The following is a 23,852-nucleotide window of genomic DNA, read 5'->3' as shown; positions in this document are numbered from 1 at the left end:
AAATCTCCGGCCTCCTTTACATGAAGAGCTGATACAAACATGAAGCAGGTTTCAATCAGCCATACATCCTTGCCTCTAAAGACACCAACCACAAATTGGACCATTCCTTCACCCAGTTAAACCAGAGCATAGGGCCTCAGTGTTTGTCTGATCCAACCATCAGCTTCATGGTTTAGTTAAATCTCTTCATCATTGTATTGGGAAGGAGTGCCACCAAACTTAGTTTAGCATCAAAGGTCCCCCAGCCACTTCCCAAATGGTTTGTGCGGCACGATAATAACTCCTCCACTCAGTTTTCTGTCAGCCTCGGATCAATCTGATTTTTTTTTTTCTTGGGCCACAGCTGGCTGACAAACTCAAAACAGCCAGGAAGCAGACAGCAACCGCTATCTTCCCTGCTTCAAAGGAATAAGTGGGTGTGTGTGTATGGGCCGTGTGCTGTACGTCTCCTGACTCATGTAAACAAAAAGCCATAGTTGAACCGCATGCTATGCCCATGAGATACAAGATGAGAGAGCTGTGTGGGCTACTCTTTCTGCTGAAACAAACTACAACCTTAGTTTAAGTAAACCAGAGAGGCTCGGATGTTTGACTGCTGTTTTCTCTGATTAGTTGTTTGTGGTTGTTGAAAATACTTGGCCTGTATGACTTTTATTATTACAGCTCCTTTTTTCAGAGGAGGTTTCAGTCCGGAGATAAAATGTTGAGTGTGACTCAGATTAAGCTCATTTTACTTATCAAGACATATCTTTTCCTCTTGTGTGTCTACGGACAAAATGAGGCTTTATGTGGTTTTATGACACATTCAATATCGAGAATATTCTTGATACAATCTGTTGAAATGTTTCAACATCAACTCAACTCATAATTATTTATACAGCACCTTTCATACATTCAACCAAAATAATAAACAAAAGAGCAGATGCAGAAAATAAAAGCAATAGGTAAAATGATACAAGACTAAAATAATAAAAAAATAAAATAAATCTAATCAAATCAAATAAATACCAGAATAATAATATGAAATCAATAAAATTATATCAGATAAATACCAGAAAAATAAAATGAAATCACAACAATAAATTAATAAAATAGAATCAAATAAATACCAGGAAAATAAAATAAGATCACTACAATAAAATCAATAAAATAAAATCAGATAAGTACAAGAAAATAAAAATAAAAACATTAAAATAAAATCAGATAAATACCAGGAAAGAAAATAAAAATAAAATATCATGAAAAAAGATGGAATAAAATAAAAATAAAAATGACTGATACAAAAATGAACGTGATACAAAACTGTAAATTCTGTTCACTATCCAAGTACTTTAAACTACTATCTATTTGTATGCAGTCCAGGAAACCCATATAAAATATTCATTGTAACGCACTCTCAATCAGATGGTGTCTTGAACGCATGGTACACTCACATCAGAGTAAGAAAATCTGAGTTTCATACAAACTTTGCATGAAACTTGTGAATTAGACTGGAATTAATGTGACAAAATCCCCTTTGAACACTGAGTGGTTGTCTGAAGACAGATGGAGAATAGAAAGGATTGTTTCTTGCATTGTAATAAAGGTCAGGCTATTGACCTCAAGCCGGGTGTGTCTTCCTCTGGATGACGCCACATCAATGCACATATTCAAAGCTTGCTTCAGCATTATTTGTTACATGACAGGTAGTGGTCTTTTCACAATAAATGCATTGTTGCTACCTTGTTAGCTTCCTGTAATACATGGGAACATGGTGTCATGTAACCTAATGCCTTACCTGTTCTGCTCACTTGTTCAGATGCATTTGTCTGGCTCGTAAACTGTGCCTTATTTTGACTTAGATCAGCTTATCTCAAAGTATCACATGGCATTTGATGCTTGTAGTGGACAACAGTGTAACAGGCTGGCTAATCAAAAGGTTGAGAGTGGGTCTTTTTACATCGGTGGTTATTTACACTTGACACAGCTGACCAACAGATTTCTGTACAATCCTGTGGATGTCCAGGAACTGAACATGACAAAGGCGTAACTCCACTTGATTTGACTCCTGGTCAAACTTAAAGCACTGACTGTACACAAGTATTGACAGATCCTTTCCTTTCATTGCAAGAAATGAACCAAAAAACTGCCTCAATGGGCGCTGATGTTTTGCGCTGTTGGAGACGAGAAGCAATATGGCAGGTGGAGCCACAGGACTAACGTCACATCCTTTCCGTTCGCCAAAACACACATTTAACTTCACACGAAACACAAGATTTTTCTTTAATTTGGTCTTAAGTCAAGAGAAGTCTGAGTCCAATTCATGAACAGTTCGTAAACAGCAGAATTATCACACCTGTGTTCTTAAATTGATGAATGCCATGTCCTTGTAAGTTAGAGGTGTGTCGTTTTTTATAATTAGCATAGAGGAACGCCCATATAAGTACATGAGACTGCAGTGAGAGACACAGGACTGATAAGAGAAGTAGGGAGACATAGTGGTTATATTAAATTCTAAATCGATTGCCTACTGGACTCCAAGTAAAGAAGATCTGAAACGGAGGTAGAGCTGCTGGAAGTGAAACATATCTATAACATTTATATTGAAGTGTCAGTAGATGATTTAAAAATGGATGCATTATATAACATCACACCTTTAAGGACAGCTGTGATCAGAGAAGGATCACAGACTCAAACAGCCCGGATGAAGTGAAATCAGGAAGTTTGAAAAATTGAAACAGAAGAGAAAAATATCACTACCTTTTGACAGAATAATTATTATTTGACAGAACATTTATTCTGAAATATGCAGCTGTAAAACGCGTCAACATGCGACAGTTTGGTCATTAAATACCCGTTTTTAAGGGTGTGTAAAAGTGCTCATAGAATTTGTTCTTAACAAAGAGCAAACCCCAAATAAGTAAACTTTGATGAACGTCAGTCTTCTTAGAAGGTTTTAAAAAATAATTTCTTCTTAGGAGTCATAGGTGAATGAGGCTCGCTGACTCTTTTGTTGGTGTTCCTTATGTTATCGCTCATTGTTCCTCCTCTATCCTGCGAATCTCATAAAGAACGCTGCAGGAACCTATCGTCAACAGAGCTGTCAATCAATCACCTAAAACTAAACTTCTTAGAGAAATGAACACTTTCTCATCGATCAGCATTAAAAGAAAAAACTGCTGTGACAGAAACCATCTTTTACCAACATTTATTAGATGTATACTTAATTTTTTATAGTTTGACGCATATTCCATCTGTTTCAATGGAGCTCTACAAATGATGGCTTCCCTTGGGTAGCTGCTCTGTCCATTGTTTTACACAGTCTATGATCTTAAGTTGTGCTCTTCAGGACAGACACAGATGAAGGGTGCATAAAACCATCAATCACTTAGTCAATATATAGTCTGTATTTGTGTTGCACCAAATCATAACCCGGAGTCATTCCATGACCCGTCATGAAAAGAGCAGATCAAGGCCGTCTTTGTTATTTTGTTTACAGAGACCCAACATGAATCCATCATGAGGGAGCCTGTGGCAACACTTTACAGCAGAGGCAAGGAAAGACTTCCTTTTAACAGGAAACAATTCAGAAATGGAAGCAGGAACTAGACTATCGAGTGATTGTCAATATTAGAGCACATACAAAGTGATGTTGGAGGGTGTCGTAAATCATTCATGTTTGTAAAAGCAGTCCTTGTGTTCATTATTTAACTGAAAGAGGGAGACTTTATGACTTAAGACACACAGGAATCACTTATCAGGGTAAAAATAATGAAACAAATGTGAACTTATTTTGTTTAAATGTGTCCTACAGTCACAAATTTAACACTGCTATTAAATTATACACTTGTTGATTAGCTTCACTTTAAAAACCGTCAATTTAATACCCTCTTGCAGCCATTTTTCACCATCCTGTGCATCGCTACAACAACATTTCTCCACTTCCCTTGTTATCTAAATGCTCTTTCTCCCTTACTATGCAATTTTAACTAAAAAATCTGTGATAATAGCTCCCCAAAACACATAATATCCTCTTCTTTGTATGCAAACAAACACTTACAGTATAGAAGGTCTGCCCCTGAGAGCAGAATGTCATGACACTGACTCCAAAGCCTGTCCCATGCTCTTCATTAGCAAAGGTGTCGCTCCGTTTAACACACTGTAGCTTCTATAAATACTCATAAGGTTTTCAACAGTGGAAAGCTGTACTTTGTTGCAGGGAATGGACGTGTGATATGATTTGGGGAGTCGTTTTTATGGCTCCACTCCCAAAGATTGAGATAAGAACTTGAACACTTGGAGGGAAGTTGATAATTAATAAATATAATAAAGGAAATCGAGATATGAGGTTTTCAAAACTTTTTTTTTCCCAACCAGCAGCAAGACACAAGCCTAACTTTTGAATTGTTCATTCTTTGGATGGTTTGAATATTTAAAGTTGTTTTAATTCCTTGTTTTAATCCCCTGGGATCCTTCCAGAGAGGAAAAGGTGTATAAAAAGAACAGATGCTGTCATAAAAGTGCTTAAAAATACTTGAAATGACACTGATAAAAGGTGGCTTTCGCAGAGCAGACACTGAACAACACCAGCCGAGTGAAGTGGTAGAGGAGTGTGAAAGAGAGGGATGACATTTTGCACGAGCTCCTTTCCCTAGTCAAAGAATTTTCCATGGTCTTGCCAGGTTGCCCTGACAACACAGGTGACAGCCATTGGCGGATAAACCATCTGGAGGACCGGGAGTTTTCTCGTTGGGCCCGTTGACCTGTGGGCTGCCGGTGAGCCAAGCAACACAGATGCAGAAGATTTCAACAAGTCTTTGGTAGATTGTCAGACTTGTTACAGAGAGGGGAAGTACTTCATCTTCTCCAAACTGCTCAATCATACTTCTGTCTTCTCACAACTTAGAGAGATTGTTTGTGACAGATTGCTTTGAAACAAATCACTAAAAATCTTGTGACATAGTTCATAGAAAAATAGATTTGATCAGTCAAGTCAGCATAATGACTTGGTTAAAACAGTATGTCCATAGAGCTGCAAGACTTGGACAAAAGTTAAGTGTGTAGTCTGACTATGGAGCTTTTGGATGAGCTCATTCAATGTGCACTGAAGTCTGTTATAATTACTTTATGTCCATTATTCTCGGAAGCATCGTGTTTAAAGGGGCAAAAAAAAATACTCCTATACTTGTGCACAGTAGGTGTTACCTGTTAAGGTTTGACGCCCATAATTGTTAGGGATGGGCATTTGAAGCCAAAATATTATTCGATAATCACTCAAACACACATACCTGTCCCATTAACAGCCCGTTTGTGTGGCAGTCACGTTAACCAGCAGCATGACGAGGTGCTGCTAGTATCGGGCACTGACGGTGTCTGTCTCGATCTTTACCTCAGTCCATCTGCGACGCGGCGTGGCGTGTGTTTACATTTTACAGCCATGCTCAGTCTCTGGAAATAAATGTGTAGTAGTGTGAGATTCAGAAACGGAGGAAATCACTGCGACTGTCGCTAATGTTTTCTTCTTCTTTTGCTATTTAATGTCTTTATCATTCTTCTTCTTCTGTATGCTAATGCATTTAGCAAACAGCTTTGAGACGCTCTATAGCCGCCGTCTGCTGGGAATACCGTATTACAACCATAGACTGTATAAATAATGGATGTAGTATCAGTGACATCACCTATCTGTTTCTCTGTTGAACTCAACCAGGCAGAGTGTGACGTAAAGAGGCAGGGTTTGAGCCTCCTAGCCAACAGCTGTGTTCCCATCTGGGAGTCAGTCATGTCCTTATTTGGGCAAAAACTTGTAATCTTAATATCTTCTGAACCGTCGCGTTAGTAAAAAATGTACCCCCCATACAGTGTGTGACAATAGAGAGATTAGCTACGTAGAGCCAAGACGTTTTTTGAACCAGGCTTTAAACATGTTTATTAATGCTGCAAAGATTGTCTTTTTTGAATTGGTGTCTATGTAGTTTCTGGTGTTTCTGAAGCCAGCCTCAAGCGGATTCTTGATGAATTGTAGTTTATAACACTTCCGCATGGGCAATATTCAAAAATCATTGCCCATCCCTAATAATTGTATGTTGTTAAGTTTGAACTCTTAAGTAAAAATCAAGTGGCAACCTCTAGTGATAAAAAGTGAAGCCACTGCAGAAGTGGAAAACTCCAGTTTCCTGGGTGTCCACTTAAGGTTGGCTGCAAAAGCCACGGACTCCCCGTTCATACCCATATTAACATGTCTTATTTTACAGCAGAGATTAACATGGTTAATTAAGCCTCAGTATAGAAACAGTTTTGGTCTATATAGCCTATTTCTATATCATTAAAAACTCGTGTGGATTTTAGAGAAACAACTTTTAGAGAAACAACAAATAGTGTACATTGTAATCACATGCGCAGTAGCAAGTAGGTACAGTGGCAAAACAGAAATACACACAAACTTAAATTAGAAGATTCATTCACATGCACACACACATACACTTTTTTAAAATAAATAAAATAGAATAAAAATCCACCCGAGAGCAACCACCAGCTGCATGCTGAGGAGCTAGTTCTTGACCGTCAGCTTATCCGGGTGTTTCCACCTCATCACAACTAACCTCTTGGCAGCAGTGAGACCTGTGAGGTGACATTTTTTTTTACAACTCATCCATTGTAATTATAATAGAGCTCATAGTTCTGGGTATATTTGCATAACTTGGGGCGTGGTTGAGTTGAGTGACAGGTGGTGGCAGTGTAACTTGATTTAGGTTAAGATCTAGTCTCAAGTTACAGTCCGGACTCAGTCTGATCTCATCTTAATCCACTAGCAAGTTACAGTGGCAAGGACAAACTTCCTTTAACAGGCAGAAACCTCAAGCAGGACCAGACACACATCTGCTGAGACCCAGTAGGGGTTGGAAAGAGAGATAGAAATAGAAAAGACATGTTTCAGACTTGTTTCAAATATATTTCTCTTAATCAACACATATCAGATGTGAAATATGCAATGTTTAAAAACATTGAGAACAATTGTTTGATTATTTCAGTATTTTAATGTTAAAATTTGTAACACAATCTGACTCTGACATTGTTTAATTTGAATATTTAAAACAAAATACATTTGTCCATAAAAATACAATCTTGTGTATCCAGCACAGTTTAATTCTGAGTTGTGCTTTATATTATATCATGTTATTATTGAGTTTCTACATGTTTTACAGTTGTTTTTGTAACGACATGCTCGCGGTGAGTCATTCTGGGTCAAAAGTTCAGAGACAGTTTTTTAATCCCAGTCTGCTCCTTTCTCCGTCTTTAGCCGCTGGGCTACTATCAGCTAACCTGTCTGAGCTTTGGCACTGTGCTACAAACCCAGCCTCAGTCTGGCACTTGAAGTTATATCTTTCCAACATAACACACACGCACACACACACACACACACACACACACACACACACACACACACACACACACACACACACACACACACACACACACACACACACACACACGCACTCTCTGCAGGCCTCTCATGTGTTTTGCTCTTTCCCTCTGAATGGGCTTGAAAGAGACCGTGCTTTTCTTCCTCTCTCTCTGTATCATCTCTTCTTGCCGTGCGTGTCTTGACAGCCGGAGCCCAGCCCTCATTACTGGCGTGTGCATGTGCAGAGAGCTGCTGACGCGGTGTGTGTCGCTGCACACTGACGTCAGCACTGCCCTGCTTCTCTCCATACAATTTTCCCTCGTCCGCCTGCCATTGATACCTTTTCTCTGTCCCCCACTTTCTTATTAGCGTGTTTTTATCAGTTCTAGCACCTCTCACAGCACAGAGCCCAGCTAATATGACACACAGGTGTAACAAACCGGCAGCCTAATAGCTCGCACAGGTTTATTGACTCCTGTCAGGGAATATTTACGACTTGTCTCATGTTAAATAACTGTATATGAAAAAGTGTTTCTGCTGGTTGCAGTATTTTACCTCTACATTTGTTTAGTATTCTCTTTAAGATCCTCTCTGCTTGTTTAAAACATTACATACATGCAGATGTGCATAAACACAGTGCAGTCCTACTCTTTTGGAAATACTTGCACCATAAATAACCGTACCCATGCACATGTGGGTGTGCACACACTGCAACACAGAGTGGAAGACACTGGATATTGTCCAAGTCTAACAAGACCTTTCTGTTTGTTTAAAAACCTCGCCTTAAAGAAGATGAAGAGATTATGAGGAATAGAGTCATTATTAAGCAGATAGACAGTCTGACCTTGTTGCAGGTATGTCCCATTATGTAAATAGTTGTGGTATTAGCTGTCGCAAAGATGTCCACACCAAATTAAAATATTGACATTTGTCATTTTAGATGGTTATTTTATTTATTTATTGCATAACTGAAAGTCTTAAATATTATCACAGTTTGCCTTACATAAAGGAAGAAAGGGGGAAGAAGTCCTGGGATGAAGTATAATCTAAGTCATGCATGAAATGTTTATCTTCATTTCAAGCATGATGAATGAATGTCATTGCTTTATTTGTATGTAATTCTATAAATTAACATTTAAGCAGCATTTGAATGGTAGAACAATCTACTAATATACTCTCGTGTAGATCATCTTGTAACATTCAGTTATCACATGGTTTAAATGTCTGTTTCTAATCTGCAGATAGTTTCATGTAGAATTGTTTCTCACACATCCAGTGCAGTGATTTAGGATGTATGTGTGTAAGTCGAGGTGTATTATGATGATAAAGAAATGTTCAGGTGCATATTTCTTGCACTCCAGAGTCTGCACAAAGCACGTCTCGCAGGTCAAAATAACGTGACGTGCTTTGTGGTGTGTGCGTCTGTGTTTACGCGTCTCCATGTGTGCAGGTGTCTGAAGTGTCAGCAGCAGCTGCGTGTCGTGTGTGTGTGTGTGTGTGTGTGTGTGTGTGTGTGTGTGTGTGTGTGTGTGTGTGTGTGTGTGTGTGTGTGTGTGTCTCCGTCTCTGTGTCTGCCCTCATGCTGTGTTTTCATAACATCACTACAGAACATATCTCCTGTTCATTGAAAGATTTAAATCTCATCACTTGCACAAGGCCCTCACTGTAAATAAGTGGCTGCTCGCTGCACATGTTGTTGTTGGTGGTAGTGGTGGTGGTGAGGCCCATTTAGCCTTTCCTGTTTGTGCTCTAAGTGAGAGACGGAGGAGACATCCATGCATACTTTAAATAGGGCTGAGCGATAATTCCATAACGATAATTAGCGTGATATAATTTTTCTCAATATAAATATAACAAATGTTCAATAAAAGTTTGATATATTTAAACCTGTAATTAACCTCCGGTCTAAAAATATGAGTCCAATGTGGAAGTGTTAAAAACTGCAGTTCCTTGAGGATCCACTTGAGACTGGCTCTGGGAGTACCGGAAACCACATACACACCAATGGCACAGCTGCCTGCGGGAATACTGTAGCTGATGGCTAGGAGGCTCAAAGCCCACCTCTTTACGTCACACTCGCTCTACAGCAGCAATATGGCTGACGCCGATGATTGGCCTCAAAACAGCGCTTCAGAAACCGATGGGTGACGTAACGGATACTATCTCCATTATTTATACAGTCTATGGTTGCCACCCAGCATTAGACAGAAGAAGAGGACGGCATTGAACAGCCAATCATGTCGCAGGGTGAGAGATAGGCGGGGCTTAAAGACGTTTGACACAGATAAAAACGTACATATCTTACTTAGCACCAACAGAAATGATGGATTCAAGAAGCTCATCAGAAAACTAAACACAGATACAAGCTAACAAACCGTCTTCAACTTTCACTCAGGACCAAAAATCTGAATTTAATTTAAATGAAATAATGATTTGATATTTATCTTGATAATTCTCGATATCGACTGATATGAAATATTTTATCATGATAACATAATTTCCAATATCGCCCAGCTCTAACTGTAAATGTGTGGTGGTATTGATTACACACACACTACACTACATGGAGGACTTAACAGTGTGTGACTGGGTGTGTAGGGTCAGGAGAAAACGATGTGTTCAATAAAAACACGATCCTTCAGTTGAGTTAAATGAAGGCCAAGCTCACATCATATGTTGTGTCTATGTTCCTTTCTTATCCCCGTCGGCAGCTCACTGTCCTTATTCCTCTCCCCTTCTCCTTAATGGCATCCTCTTCTTTACCCATCTCTCTGTTTCAGCCCCTGTGTGTGTGTCAGTGTGTGTGTGTCTCCGTAAACAAGCAGAAGGCCAACAACTCTGTCCTCCGGCCGTTCTCCCGCCATCCCGTTGCCATGGTGTATGGAGCATTGTTTGCTGGCCTCTATGTCGGGTTGCCATGGCAGGGCTTATTTGCCATATTAAATGTTTGGCAGCATTGTACAGATGCTGATGACAAACACCCAACATCCCACTTTGATCAATGAATCAGTTACTGATTAGAGGAGATGGGATGGAGGCACTGATCTATTTAACAAAACCCAGTTAGAGCTTTTCATGGACTGTATGAATCACAGATCAGTGAGACATGGACAAGTAAATCTGCATAAAAATCTGTAATCTACTAGTTATTTGAACTTTTTTGTGTTCTAATGTATCCCTCATCTTATCATAAAAAAAACCTGTCTGAAGATATTAGAAGTGGGTTATTTTTATGTTTTAAAATCTGCTGCAGTAGAGCTAAAAGATGATCTATTTTACATTTCAGGCAATTAAATTAAAGCAAAATATTTCCTGGAATAAACCAAATTTAATTATCTAAAATAATTTATATTTTCTGATTTAATTGCATTTATTTGCATTGTTTCGTGTGTTCAAATAGTTGAAAAATTGTTAAATTTTTTATATGATTTGAATATGATGATATTTTTCAATATGATACTAACTGTTATGACACAGATTCATTAAAATCTTTATTGTTGTCATGTAACGCTGAAGAAAAGGGTTCTCCACAAATTAAATCCTCTGTTCCTCTCCCCCTTGTGGTCATGTGAGAGATTACACTCTTGCCTTTTGAAAGAAAACATAACAGCGTGTTGTTAATATGTGAACAGCATTTCCTTTAAAACATGACGGTAGAAGTAAACTCAGTGTGCTTTCTTTTTTGTGCTGCATGCATTTGGGAAAAGTGTGCTTCATATTTTAAGTGTGAAGCTGCACAAAGAAGAAAAAAATGCAAATGTCTTAAAAAGTAAAATGTTAGATAAATCAGGGAATGTGCAAAAGTTTTACAAGATTGTGACCCAACCTGGTTGACTGCTTTCTATAACCTATTAATTTCTCTCTGATTGATCCAGGGATTTGGTCACTTCAGGTTCAGCAAGTTAGTGTTTCACAACCTTCACAACTTTGCCTGAGCGCTGTAATGTGTGACAGCTCCTGTTTGGTTACCTACAGATAGCGTGGAAATGCTGCCGATTGACGTAGTTGCAGCCTGATAAGATCTCATAGCTCCATTGTAGAAGCAGCACTGTGGTTTTAGTGGTTTGCTTTTCTTCATGCGCTCTCACTGAAAGGCCTTATGTCTGCTGTGGCTGAGGCCGTGTGCATTAGCATACCTGTAGTAGACCGTGCATCATGCGGTGCAGGAAAGCTTTAATGTAAATTCTCACTGCACCGTGTGTGTGTGTTTAGATAACAGGCAGAATAGACGTGCAGCCGCTCTGTCCCTCTGTTGCTGACCCGCCTGTGCCCTCACTGAAAAGTCATAAGACAGTATGCAGAAAGTGGAGCATAGGTCAAAGACTGTCCCCCTTCCAGTGTAAATACATCACTGTTACACACAAACATATACACAATCATACAGCCTGACTGACTTTGTGTGTCTCTCTTTTGTTTTTCAGATGATCCTGTGGGACTGGGATCTGAAACACTGGTACAAACCACAGTATCAGGTCAGTACTGCATTTCTCAGCTCACATATTTAAAGGTAAAAATGCACAGTTCATCCAGGCAACACACTGATAATAAATAGTGGCCTCTATTGTCCTGCAGGAGAAACTGAGTGCAAGTCTCCTTTGGGACATTCAGTCCTCTTACCCTGATAGTTTTTATGAAGCAAAATACACATTGTGTAAAAGCTGGCATACAATGACCTTGGCGGCGGCGTCATCATGCCACTTTTTATCTCACTCCTACATTCTTTGTCTTATTTGAATTATTTCTGTAATCTATTAAAGAATTCAACTCGCACACTCCAAAAATCTGGATTTGAGCCTCTCAGAGCGGGTCAAGGCCAGAACATGTTCCTCCTGATTTCAGCCCTTAAAACAATAAAAATATAAATAATCACCCACCGTATTCATGTCATACTTTTTGAAATACAATAAATGAAGAGGAATATATTGGGGTAATTTATCCAGAGATAGAAGCTTGCTTTGTAGCTCTTGTGAGGAACTACCTCTTATTGTTTCACTGATCTCCTCCGCTGCATGTTAAGTCGTATTTCTAACACAAAAGAAACTCATGCTGTTCAATTTTAACATCCAAATGACACACAGTGGTTACAAACATAAAAAAAAATGACAATACACAAACTGTCCATGTCTTTACTGATAGTCTTATTTCCTTCTGTACGTCACTAAAAGTCTTCACTGTTGATTTAAATCTGTTTCATAACCAGTCAGAAACTCCTCACACGAGCTTTAAAGCATGTAGTGAGAAGAGATTTAAAGCAGCGACACAGTTAGAAAACTGGATTTCACGCCTAATTTAGTGATTTCAATTTTTAGATTTCACCTTAAAGTTAGCATAAAATCCCACTTCTGCCACGGGCTGTAAGTGCATTGTTCTCACACTGTGATGCAGTTGTTGTTATTTATCTGTTGTGTAAGAGTCCAGAGAGGAGAGGAGGGACATGGAGACAACAGGGGAGGGATGAGTTGGGAGAGGAAGTAAGTTAGGAGAGAGTAATAATAATAATAATAATAATAATAATAATAATAATAATAATAATAATAATAATAAAAACATTTCTCATTTATTTATTACTATTATTATTATTGGTATTGTTATTGTTGTTGTTATTGTTATTATTATTATTATTGTTATTTTCATTATTATTATTATTATCATTATCATTATAATTTTTATTATCATTATTATTATATATATATATGGTTTTTTTTTTACTTACTTTGTCGTTTTCCTGTCTCGTTTTACAACCATCGGGTGTCAGGTGGTTTGGGGGATGTTGAGGATGTACATGTATGTGTTTGGACGTGTACTTACCTGTTCAAAAATAAGAACAAATTATAAATAAAGTTATAAAAAAAATGAAATAATAATAATATTCTTTATTTATATAGCACTTTTCAAAACATGGTTACAAAGTGCTTTACAAATAAGAAAGAAACTAGAAGACAATAAAAGAGATATGTGAGGAAGACAAATACAAGGAAATAAAACAATGTTCGAAGAATAAAAACTACAAAAGATAAAAGATGAAACAATCAAAAATGTGAAATATTAAAATATTAAATCAAATTATAAAATGATAAAAAACCTCTTGATTGAAACACGCTCAGGTGACATCTCCTGTAAAAGCACATCTATAGAAATGTGTTTTTAAAAGACGATAAAGAAGTCGTCAGTCTGATCTCCTCGGATGAATTGATGTCTGATCTCCTCGGATGAATTGATGTCAGTTAAACCAGTGAAGGGAAATCAAGATTCATGAAAGAAAGCAGTGCATGAGAAGAGAATCTTTACATGCATTAAACAGCTAGTGGTTATTTTTCTTACTCCTTCTGAGTTGTGTCAGAGTTTGAATCAGTGAGTTATCTCTCTGTCTCTTGCCCTTACTGCACAGTCCCTCCAGGATTTCATGTCTTGTTTTGATTGTTGCGGCCTAAAATGTTTGATTTTGCGACAGCCTTTTGTAAAAATTGAGGCGAAAATCACAATTTTTAAAAAAGAATTTTCAGCGTTAACATCTCAGTGGCAAGTAAATATGCAAAATTAAGTGATTTTGCTAGCCTTCCAAAAAATGTTTGAGATTTAAACTATTCTCACAAAATACTTTATTTGCATATGCAGGTAATTAAGTTTAAAAGGCACAGAACATGACAAACATGTTGGAAATTATAACAACTCATAACATTAATAGTTTGTAAAATGGTATAAAGTAAGATCACAGAGAGGCTCTGTCTTAATGCTCCAGACTGTGTGAATTACTGCACTGGTATATAACAGTTTACTGCAGCATCAGTCACGTCTTAACACAACAGTGTGTTAAGACATGACTTCAATACGCACATTAGGACGGTCCAGTGAACACTTTTCTGTTGGTTTAAAAAGATACATCTGCTGAAAACACTTTGAAAACTGGTGTCAAAGTGAACGATTATTCACAGACTATTTATAGCCAATGTGTAAAGGTCTATGTTTAGACCAGGTGTGAATGGGAAATCTGTGTCTGTCACAAGATTCACCACAAAGTCACAGCAATTTTCAAGTTGCATGTCATACAGATCTCGGATGAATGACTGTGTTTTTGAAAGTGAGTGCAAAAACTGCTTCTTTTAACTTCTGTTATCTCCAAACCTTCTTACTATCATCACACAGCCCATAATGTGCTTTGAGTTTTGGATGAAAAATAAAAGATGTTGAAGTGACATCTTCGCATGCACAGGATTTCAACTACCACTGGAAAATAACTTATGGAATCATATGCCGTCTTAGTGATCATTCCCATCCTCCTTTCACCCCTTCAGTAAACTTTATATAATTACAAAACACAAATGTGACATGTTGATGTCTTAACCGTAATATAGACCATTGAGAGCTGGTTGAAATAAGGCCTTGGACATCCAGACCTCAGTTTACCCTGCGATGACCAACGTTAAAATTCTCTCACTCTGCTTCCTCTGTTGCTGTGATGTCTAATCTGGATGATGTGTGTGTATGTATGACAGGGTGCTCTGACAGGCAACGGCGTGGATCTGTCTGTAATAAACGAGGCCAGGAACCTGGTGTCAGACCTGCTGATGGACTCGTCTCTGCAGCCGCACACCACCTCCGTTCTGCGCAGCGTCTCCAGCCTCATGGGGACGTTTTCAGGCTCGTGCCGCCCCAGAGTCAACCCCTTCACCCCCTTCCCGGGTTTCTACCCCTGCGACGAGGTGGAGGACTCTATAGAGAGGGGAGAGAGGAAAACCATAAAGGTGGGTACAAGCATTACAGCCTCATTAATACTCTCACAAAGAGATGCATGATGGGTCAGTTTAGTTAGAAATTGTGAGTACTGAAGAAAGCTCGTAGCATCCAGCCCATGTAGAAACTTTTGAGGAGTTTTGTGCATGTATGAAAGGGGCTCAGAACTCAACTAATCTAATACTTGGCTGGCCTGATGATGAGTCGTCCCACACACTGTTGAATTGTATGTGAAATGTGATCCTGGTAAAGTATTCCAATGAAAAAAAACACGTTTCTGGAGCTTCTTGCTGACAGCACTGGAATGACTGGAATGCAGATTGTGTTTTTGATGCTGTGTTGTTGTCATGCACGCTGCGGCCTTGGCTTGTAGCATTTCAGTGCATTGAGGTTGATTGTGTGACAGGACCTTCAGTTTGTGTAAAAAAACCGAACCACCATGGAAACTTTCTTTTCCCATCAGGGTCTGAGCAGCAGGAACAGCCTCCCCACGCCTCAGCCCAGACGGAGCTCCACCTCCTCTGGGCTCCCTTCTCTTGACTCCGCCTCTTCACGCTGGGAACGTAACAATGGCAAGAGACCCCACCCTGACCTCAACATGACCAGGTACCTGCACGCATTGATCACAGTCCTCCAAATGTAGTATCATCATGGACTCTTGGTTTAGATTAAGTCTGATTGAACCGATGTTGGGGTTACATTTAATGCAAAGATCTAAATAACTTGACTGAGCTGAAGCTGTGGCCCTCTTCAGACAGATCAGCATGTGCACAGCGATATCAAGGTATGACTGGACCTCAGAGGGTTCTAAATAATCTAAACTACACACTTGTATCACGCTGCAATATATTTGAGTTATAAAATCATATCACTTGTAAGTTGCCTAATGTTGGGGTGTCATTGGCCTAGCGGTTTAAGTGTGCGCCTCATACATGTATACAGAGGCTGTAGACCTCGTTGTTGTGGTCACAGGCTCAAATCCCAGCCTCTACCATTTGCTGCAAGTCTTCCCTCACTCTCTGCTCCCTGCATTTCATGTCTCTCTTAAGCTGTCCTATCAAATAAAGGCCAAAATGCCCAAAAGTATAGCTTAAATTTTTTTTTAAAAAGTTGCCTCATGTTTCCCATTCTTAGATCTTATTTGTTTCATAAAAAATTAGGAAAAAGTGTCTAATTTTAGGTGGGGGTTTGGTGTAATGGTTCATTTGCACACCTCATGTGTTGTCCCTATATAGTCCTCAAGCAGGTTTCCCAGGCTCAACTTCAGAAATCAGAGTCAGAAACACTTTATTTATCCTGGGTAGGGAAATTGGGTCATTACAGAGCTCTTATAAACAGTATGTAAGAAAGTCAAAATATTAATAGAAGAAGTAATAAAATAAGATGAAATAATAATAAATTATGTACAGAAACGCAGAATAGTTAGAATTGAACCTGCTTCCCCCCCACGACTGATGATGAGGAGGTCCTTTACAGCAGCTTGCAGGTTTGGTTTGCAGATTTTTCTTGTTGTATAGGACGATTTGTGTGACACTGGAAATATTAAAAGTGAAACATTATCTATCTAACCATCAAATTCAAATTTACAGACAGATGTTACGATGTTACATATATACTACTACTGACTAACTTTACTAAGTTTATTCCCCAACCACGTGTAATTGAATCTCATCACTTCCTTTAATTTTGTATCTGCAGACATTAAAATGTCGCTGTGAGCCCTGAGTGAGTTTGAACTCCCACAGAGAAAAGGAAAGTAGGATGATTGGTTCAGATGTTGTAGTAATAATAATATAATAATAATCTTTATTTATAGAACACTTTTCAAAATCTACATTACAAAGTGCTCTACAATGCATCAAAAGGAGAGGTCATGAAATCATGAAAATTTTAAAAGACCATCCAGTTAGTGCATGTACCATTACTATTAAAAGAAAACATAAAAACAATATAATAATTTAAATGTAATGATAAATAGATAAAAACAGGACCCTGTGTGAGACACTTTTTATCAAATAAAGTCAGAAAAAACTCTCAGATTAAAGTAAATTATAAGTAAAGATTAAAACAAGAGCACAGAATCAGCCAACCTCATTTCCTCAGGCGGATCTTTCTACAGCTGTGGACTGAAGACTTCTTCCCCCCCTTGTTTCAGACAAGTTTTTGTGACAGATAGCAGATCTTTTCCCGAGGATCGCAGAGTGCGCATATTGTTCTCTCTTTGCCGAGTAAAAACATATGATCAGAAACCTCTTGAGGCATGTTTACAGACTATAATATTTATATCATACTTATTTATTTAATTTCTCTGTAGGAACTATTTTCACGTCTGTAACAGAGGTTTTCATTTTCCTGAACACTAAACTTGCTGTGAAACCGGGGTGTTGTGTCTCTTTGTCTCCACAGGATGGCAGTAGAACATCACCTATTTGCTAATTAGAGTCTTTGATCTGACCATTATAATGTTCTGTTTTTTCAAAGAGGTGATAGATGACCGAGTCGCCTCATGTTGTCATGATCTGACCACAAGATGAGGCAGAACACCCCGACAGAGGCAGCTTCAGAAGAGTAAATCCTCATCATGTGTGTCCTTTCTGCTTTCAGCCCAGGTCTCTCTAACGGGCCCAACCCAAACCTGCTCACCATTCCCAAGCAGAGGTCTTCCTCTGTCACTCTCACTTACCATGCAGGGTCCAGGAGAGCTGGTGAGACTTGATCATAATAATGTTTGATTGATAGCTCGTGTTTCGACTGAATCTCATGCCACTCTTAACCTCCTTCCCTCCTCTGTCTTCTTCAGGCACGTCTCCAAGCCTCAGCCCGGTCACCTCTCCAATCCACGGTCCCCTCGCAGTCAGTGCAGGGTCCTCATCGTCCCTCGTCATGCGATCCCCTGTAGAGTTTCCAGACACAGCCGACTTCCTGACAAGACCGAGTGTCAACCTGAACCTGCACAAGCCTCTGGGCTACACTCTCAGCTCACCTGATTTCCAGCAGTCTTTCCGTAGCTCCGCCTTCCCTATGTGCACAGGGTGAGACTCTTGTTTGTGTTTGTGTTCGTAGAAAGTAATCAATACATTGCTGTTGGTTTTAACTCTGATTCTTGTTCTATTCAAGCTGCGGCTGTCAGATGCTCAAGGGAGTTTCAGGTGGTGACACAGGGGACGCTTATCAACCATTCTCCAGTGAGGTTCAACGCAGACGCTCAGGTACATACACCTTTCAGTTCATGCACATTATAAAGTTTGTTTTAGTGTTGCAGAAAATCTTGTCATGTGCCACAGAGATCGGGTTTGATGGAGGGGCAGTTTAGGGAGTTAATGCTGCCCTCTGGTGGCCTGAAATGAGAAGACAGCCGCTCTCTATTCCTTTTTGTATTCTGATTTCATACCAACTGAAAAATAGTAAACTTAATTTTTTTTGTTACAGAAATTGTTGAAAGCCTAGACTTGTGCATGAAGATAAAGCTTTTTATTTTCAGTTGTCATATACAATCACTGATCACTTTTGTTTATGGACATTTTATACCAATCATTTAACTATCAGGAGTTGTTTTGAATACTTTGAGGTTAAAGAAGATAATTTAAAATGCAATGAAAAATACATTTTATGATCATTTTTTGTGTTTAAATTAAAATTAAAACCACATGAGGGTCATATGACTCAACCTAACTCATTTTTATTTATATAGCAGCTTTCATACATTCAAGCATGCAGCCCAAAGTGCTTCACAAAAGACCAGAGAGGCAGAAAATAATAGCAATAGGTAAAATGATACAAGACTAAAACAAGATAGAGGATCTTTGGAAGATAGAGGATAGTATTTTATTTTATTTTATTTTATTTTATTTAACCAGGAGAAAACCACATTGAGATTAAAAATCTCTTAGGATAAACTCTAGGATAGTAATATGAAATTCTTAAAAATAAAATAACATGATTACAATAAAATCAAATCAGATAAGTACCAGCAAAACTACAATAAAACTGAAATAGAAATAAAATAACATAAATAAGACAGAATAAACAATTAAATAAAATCAGTAAAATAAGATCAGATATATCCAGAAAAGTGAAATAAAAATAAAATAAGATAGAATAAAATAAAAATAAAAATTGATGCTAACACAATGGTAATAGTGGAAATAATATGACAATACACAGCTAAACAAACAAACAATAATTGGTACATAAAGGTGTGCGTGTGCTCATATTCTCATGGACAACTTGTCACTCCTCTGTGTGTGCAGCAGGTGAAGGGCTGGACTTCACAGGAGAGCCTCTGATCAGGGAAGAGAGCGTTGAGGTGGACACGTCCGGTGACGGGACATCTGACGCTACAGGGAACCAGGGGCAGGCGGAGGAGGAGCAGGAAAAGAGCCAGAGCACAGCCCAGCAGACTCAGGAATCAGAGGTCAGAGGGTTTGGTAGTCTACTCCTGACTCTGTTTTTTATGTGATGGAAATGTGATCTGTGCCGCTAATCAGTACAACTTGTTCATTCTGTGATGATGTTCAGGGTGAGCAGGAGTTCAGACTTGATCCGATGCTGGTGGAACATGAGGCTGTCATGGAGAGGATGAACACTTGGAACTTTCAGATCTTTGACCTGGTGGGCAGAACAGGAGGGAAGACGGGAAGGATACTCAGCTATGTTAGTACACCTGATCATCTCCTGTAATTCCACTAACACAGGTTTCACCCGTCAGCCTGCTTAGTCCGGATAAGATCTTTAGAAAAACTGTTCTTTTAAAATGGATTTACTGGTTGTCACAGGCTTAAGGGTCTTTTATGCCTTTTAAGTTTTAAAGTCAGCAGACTTAAATGCAGCAAATGATATTTGGTCTTCAGCAGCAGCAGATTTCCCCAAAGACTCCAGAGAGGGATTAACACTCAACTTTGAATTGAATTGATTGTGCAAAGGATGTTTTCTGCTGCATGGTATTGTGCTTGAGAGTTATTTTAATGTTCTCATGTCCCATGTGAGTGATGGTGCTCTTATCTTTTGTTTCCTCAGGTGACGTACACACTTTTCCAGGACACATGTCTGTTTGAGATTTTCAAGATCCCCGTGAGGGAGTTCATGACATACTTTTGTGCTCTGGAAAGCGGCTACAGGGACATTCCCTGTGAGTGGTGATTTTCATACCATAAATTCAATCCTACTGTAAGCACATGGTTTATTAACAAGAAGTGTGATGTATGATTTGTGTGGCTGTGCTCATTTGAATTATTATGTCACATTCAGAATGACTGCTGGTGCACACTCTGAAGTATACTAAGTTGGTTTTATGTTTAAACACAGATCATAACCGGGTCCATGCTACTGATGTGCTCCACGCTGTTTGGTACATGACCACTCGACCAATCCCAGGGTTCCAGCAGATTCACAGTGAGCATGTGACAGGAAGTGACACAGGTGGGAAAACCAACTCATTGTCCATGAATAATTTAATTGTCTCTTTTTCTTTGTGCAATAACTTAACTTCTCTTTGCATAAGTAGAATTTGTACACAGTGTATTTATTTCTTATATTTTATATATATTTTTTTACCTTTTAATATAATTCTAATTTAATTCTGTAAGTGCATTGTCTTATTCCCATCCCTTGTTTTAAGCTGCTGTAACAAAATAATTTCCCTAATGGGGAGCAATTAAAGTATATTTATATATTCATCATCATCAACCTTTAATTATACTTAAGAGATCATTGAGTAGCAAACCTCGTTTACAATGATATCAAGTCAGTTACAGTGACATTTAAAAAACAAACAACAAACAACAAGGCATCAAAAGTATCAAAGTCATTAAATAGGATAATTTATGATATGGAGATAAAAACAATTAAAAGATGGAATAAAATAATACAAATAAAAGGAGGTGTAGGGGATTGACTATAAAATGCACTAAGATAGGAAGGGACTATTGATTAAAATGATACAATAAAGATATACAGGTAAACCTAGCTAAAACAGTTACAAAGCCGGGTTGAAAGGTTCAAAATTATGTTTCTAAATTGTCCAAAATGTAAAAGTGCATTGATTCAAGACGTTGCTGCAACTTATACCAGGGGTCAGGAGTAGAGAAACAAAAAGCAGTTTATTCCCAGTTCTGACTGAACTCGAGGAACATACAAGAAGAAGTTCAGTGAAGTATGGTCGTCATTTTCCGAAGAGAGCTTTTTATATAAAAAGATGCCAATGGATATTCCGTCTTTCATGAAGAGAGGGCCAGCCAACCTTATTGTAAAAAAATGCACCGATGTGTGTTAAAGGGGTCACCTGTAATAAGAGTTATAAATGGAGTCAAGGCGTTTGAGGGTTGAGGATGGTGCATTTCTGTAGATTACGTCCCCATAATCCAAGACTGACATAAAAACAGCCTCCACAACCCGCTTCCTACAAAACATTGGAAATATAGATCTGTTTCTATAGAAATAGCCGACCTTTTGTCTGAGTCTGTCTGCAAGATTGTTGATATTTACTTTAAAATTGAGGTTTTCATCAATCCAAACACCTAGATATTTATTTTCTGACTCTTTCAAATTTGATATAGTATATCCTATATTAGTTAATGATGCAGACACATCGCTCAGCAGTGATCATTTCATACAAAATATAAGACTGCTTCATTATATTTCCAATGTTTACTATAGATGTTAGCCAGCATCGTAAATTCTAATGAGTCTGAAATGGTTTTATCATTTAGACTCCTGTAAATTTGTTGAAAATAGTTAAACACATTTAAGCCTGCTACTCCTATGTCTTGAAGAAGTAGTCAGATAAACAAGTTGGTGAATTTACAGCAGTTACAGGTTTATATCTGCATAGTTCTAAAACATATACCTCTTAACTCAATTAGTCTTTTGTGCAGGACATGTATCGGTCAGCTGCTTTTAACCAAATGTGTGATTCTTTTAGCTTCATGTTTCCTCCTGAGACTAAAATTATGCTTTATTTGAGGTTTTAAAAGACAAAATCTCCCTTCCTCTCTCCTACTTTCACTTGTTTGAAGTGAATTAAATAAAGATTTCAATCCAGGATAGTAAAAAATGTTGTTTCATGAATGGGGCTTTCAAAACACAAATAGTTTAAAATGTCAAGAAATGTCAAGAAATGTCATGAAATGTCCCAGGCTCACCCCTGCTTAAAATATTTGGTTTCATTGGAAATGACTCCATGCTCACCCACTCATCTCTCACTGACAACAGCTGTCTATTGATGAGCGGGAACACAGAGAGGAGTATGAGGACATGGCAGTGATACAAGAAAAACAGCTGCTGGATGTTACAGTGAACATGTCAGTGTATTCATGGTTTTCTTTTCTCATTGTGATGCTGATGAACATCCACCTTATCTTGTTTCAGACTCAGACAGCGGGATCTCTCCGGGCAGGATATCATACTTATCCTCCAAGAGCTCCTCGATTTCTGACGACAGCTACGGCTGCCTGGCCTGGAACATACCTGCCCTGGAGCTGATGGCCCTTTATGTAGCAGCTGCAATGCACGACTATGACCACCCCGGTCGCACAAACGCCTTTCTCGTAGCCACTAACGCACCTCAGGTAACCTGGCTTGTTGAAAGTGTGGTAGATTGAATCAGCAGACCAATTTTGGCTTTCAGAGAAAGTTTCAGATACTCTCAAAGTTACTAAAGAGTGGAGTTACCATCCCCCAGAGTATCTCACGTTGTCTCTGTGACCCTACCATTCAGGTGACATATCCAGTAAGCTGATAACACCATGTACATATGTTCTGGACTGTGTGTTTTTAGAGACATGGACAATGACTTGATGTCACACACACACACACGCATGTTGGTTGCCACCTTTTTGTAAAATGTCCTGTTTTTCCTGGTAAAAGGTGTTTTGTCAGTATTCAAAGGACATTTAGCCTTCATAACCTCCAAACTCAACTATTGCAACAGCATCCTTTACGGTCTTCCCTCCACTGACCTCCAAAAAGTCCTTTATGTCCCGAACTCAGCTGCCCGGTTACTCACCCACTCTGGCTCCACACCCATGCTTCAGCCCCTCCACTGGCTCCCCATACAGCACCGAATCCACTTCAAGATCCTGCTCATCACCTACAAAGCCCTCAATAACCTTGCCCCCTCATACCTGACCGACCTCCTCAAACATCACTCCCCATCTCGTCACCTCAGATCCTCAGATGCCAATCTCCTGTCCCCTATCACCAAGTCCAAGCACCGCACCTTGGGGGACAGAGCCTTTGCCATCGCTGCCCCAATTCTCTGTAACTCTCTCCCTCCACACATCCGCAACTGTGACTCACTTCAATAATTTAAAAACCACCTCAAGACCTTCCTGTTCCAAAAAGCATAACATACATAACCTCTACTCCCGCCTTACCTCTGTCCTTGTTCTGTTCTGTTTTAAGTATTTGCTTTATTTTTATTTTTTTTTTCTGTAAGGCGACTTTGAGTACCATGAGAATCGCTATACAAACCCGATCAATTATAATCATTATTAAATTTTTGCAGAGAGTGCTGCACGTGTAAAATATCAGCACGCCTTCTTTTCCCTAGATTTGTTTTAAGCTTTAGAAAAGTGCACACGCTGCAACTGAGCTGCACTTCATAGGTGTTCAGTTGCATGTCTGTTTTTTCCCCTACCTCCCCTGTAGAGAAAAGCTAACAGAGATCAACCCCCACACAAACACCCACGCAAACCAGCTGTATGCATTTAGCGATTTCATTGAATCTCCACATTTATTTTAG

At 38.8% G+C, this 23,852-nt stretch overlaps 1 protein-coding gene across 2 annotated transcripts in view; it reads left to right on the top strand.

Moving 5' to 3' along the window:
- pde3b (phosphodiesterase 3B) overlaps positions 1–23,852 on the top strand; it is a 64,416-nt gene that overhangs the window by 29,387 nt on the left and 11,177 nt on the right. The window contains exons 2-12 of one of the 2 annotated variants that reach the window (XM_034680073.1): positions 11,803–11,853; positions 14,875–15,123; positions 15,576–15,718; positions 17,717–17,817; positions 17,913–18,144; positions 18,230–18,321; positions 19,366–19,526; positions 19,631–19,765; positions 20,129–20,240; positions 20,417–20,530; positions 22,478–22,677. In XM_034680073.1, coding sequence (XP_034535964.1) covers positions 11,803–11,853; positions 14,875–15,123; positions 15,576–15,718; positions 17,717–17,817; positions 17,913–18,144; positions 18,230–18,321; positions 19,366–19,526; positions 19,631–19,765; positions 20,129–20,240; positions 20,417–20,530; positions 22,478–22,677 — 1,590 coding nt within the window. Of the gene's footprint in view, positions 1–11,802; positions 11,854–14,874; positions 15,124–15,575; positions 15,719–17,716; positions 17,818–17,912; positions 18,145–18,229; positions 18,322–19,362; positions 19,527–19,630; positions 19,766–20,128; positions 20,241–20,416; positions 20,531–22,477; positions 22,678–23,852 lie in introns of both variants that reach the window. The other variant, XM_034680072.1, reaches the window with a different exon arrangement.

Source organism: Notolabrus celidotus, chromosome 3, assembly GCF_009762535.1.
Source record: "Notolabrus celidotus isolate fNotCel1 chromosome 3, fNotCel1.pri, whole genome shotgun sequence".
NCBI classification, from domain to species: Eukaryota; Metazoa; Chordata; class Actinopteri; order Labriformes; family Labridae; genus Notolabrus; species Notolabrus celidotus.
This window is presented reverse-complemented; position numbering and strand designations above follow the sequence as displayed.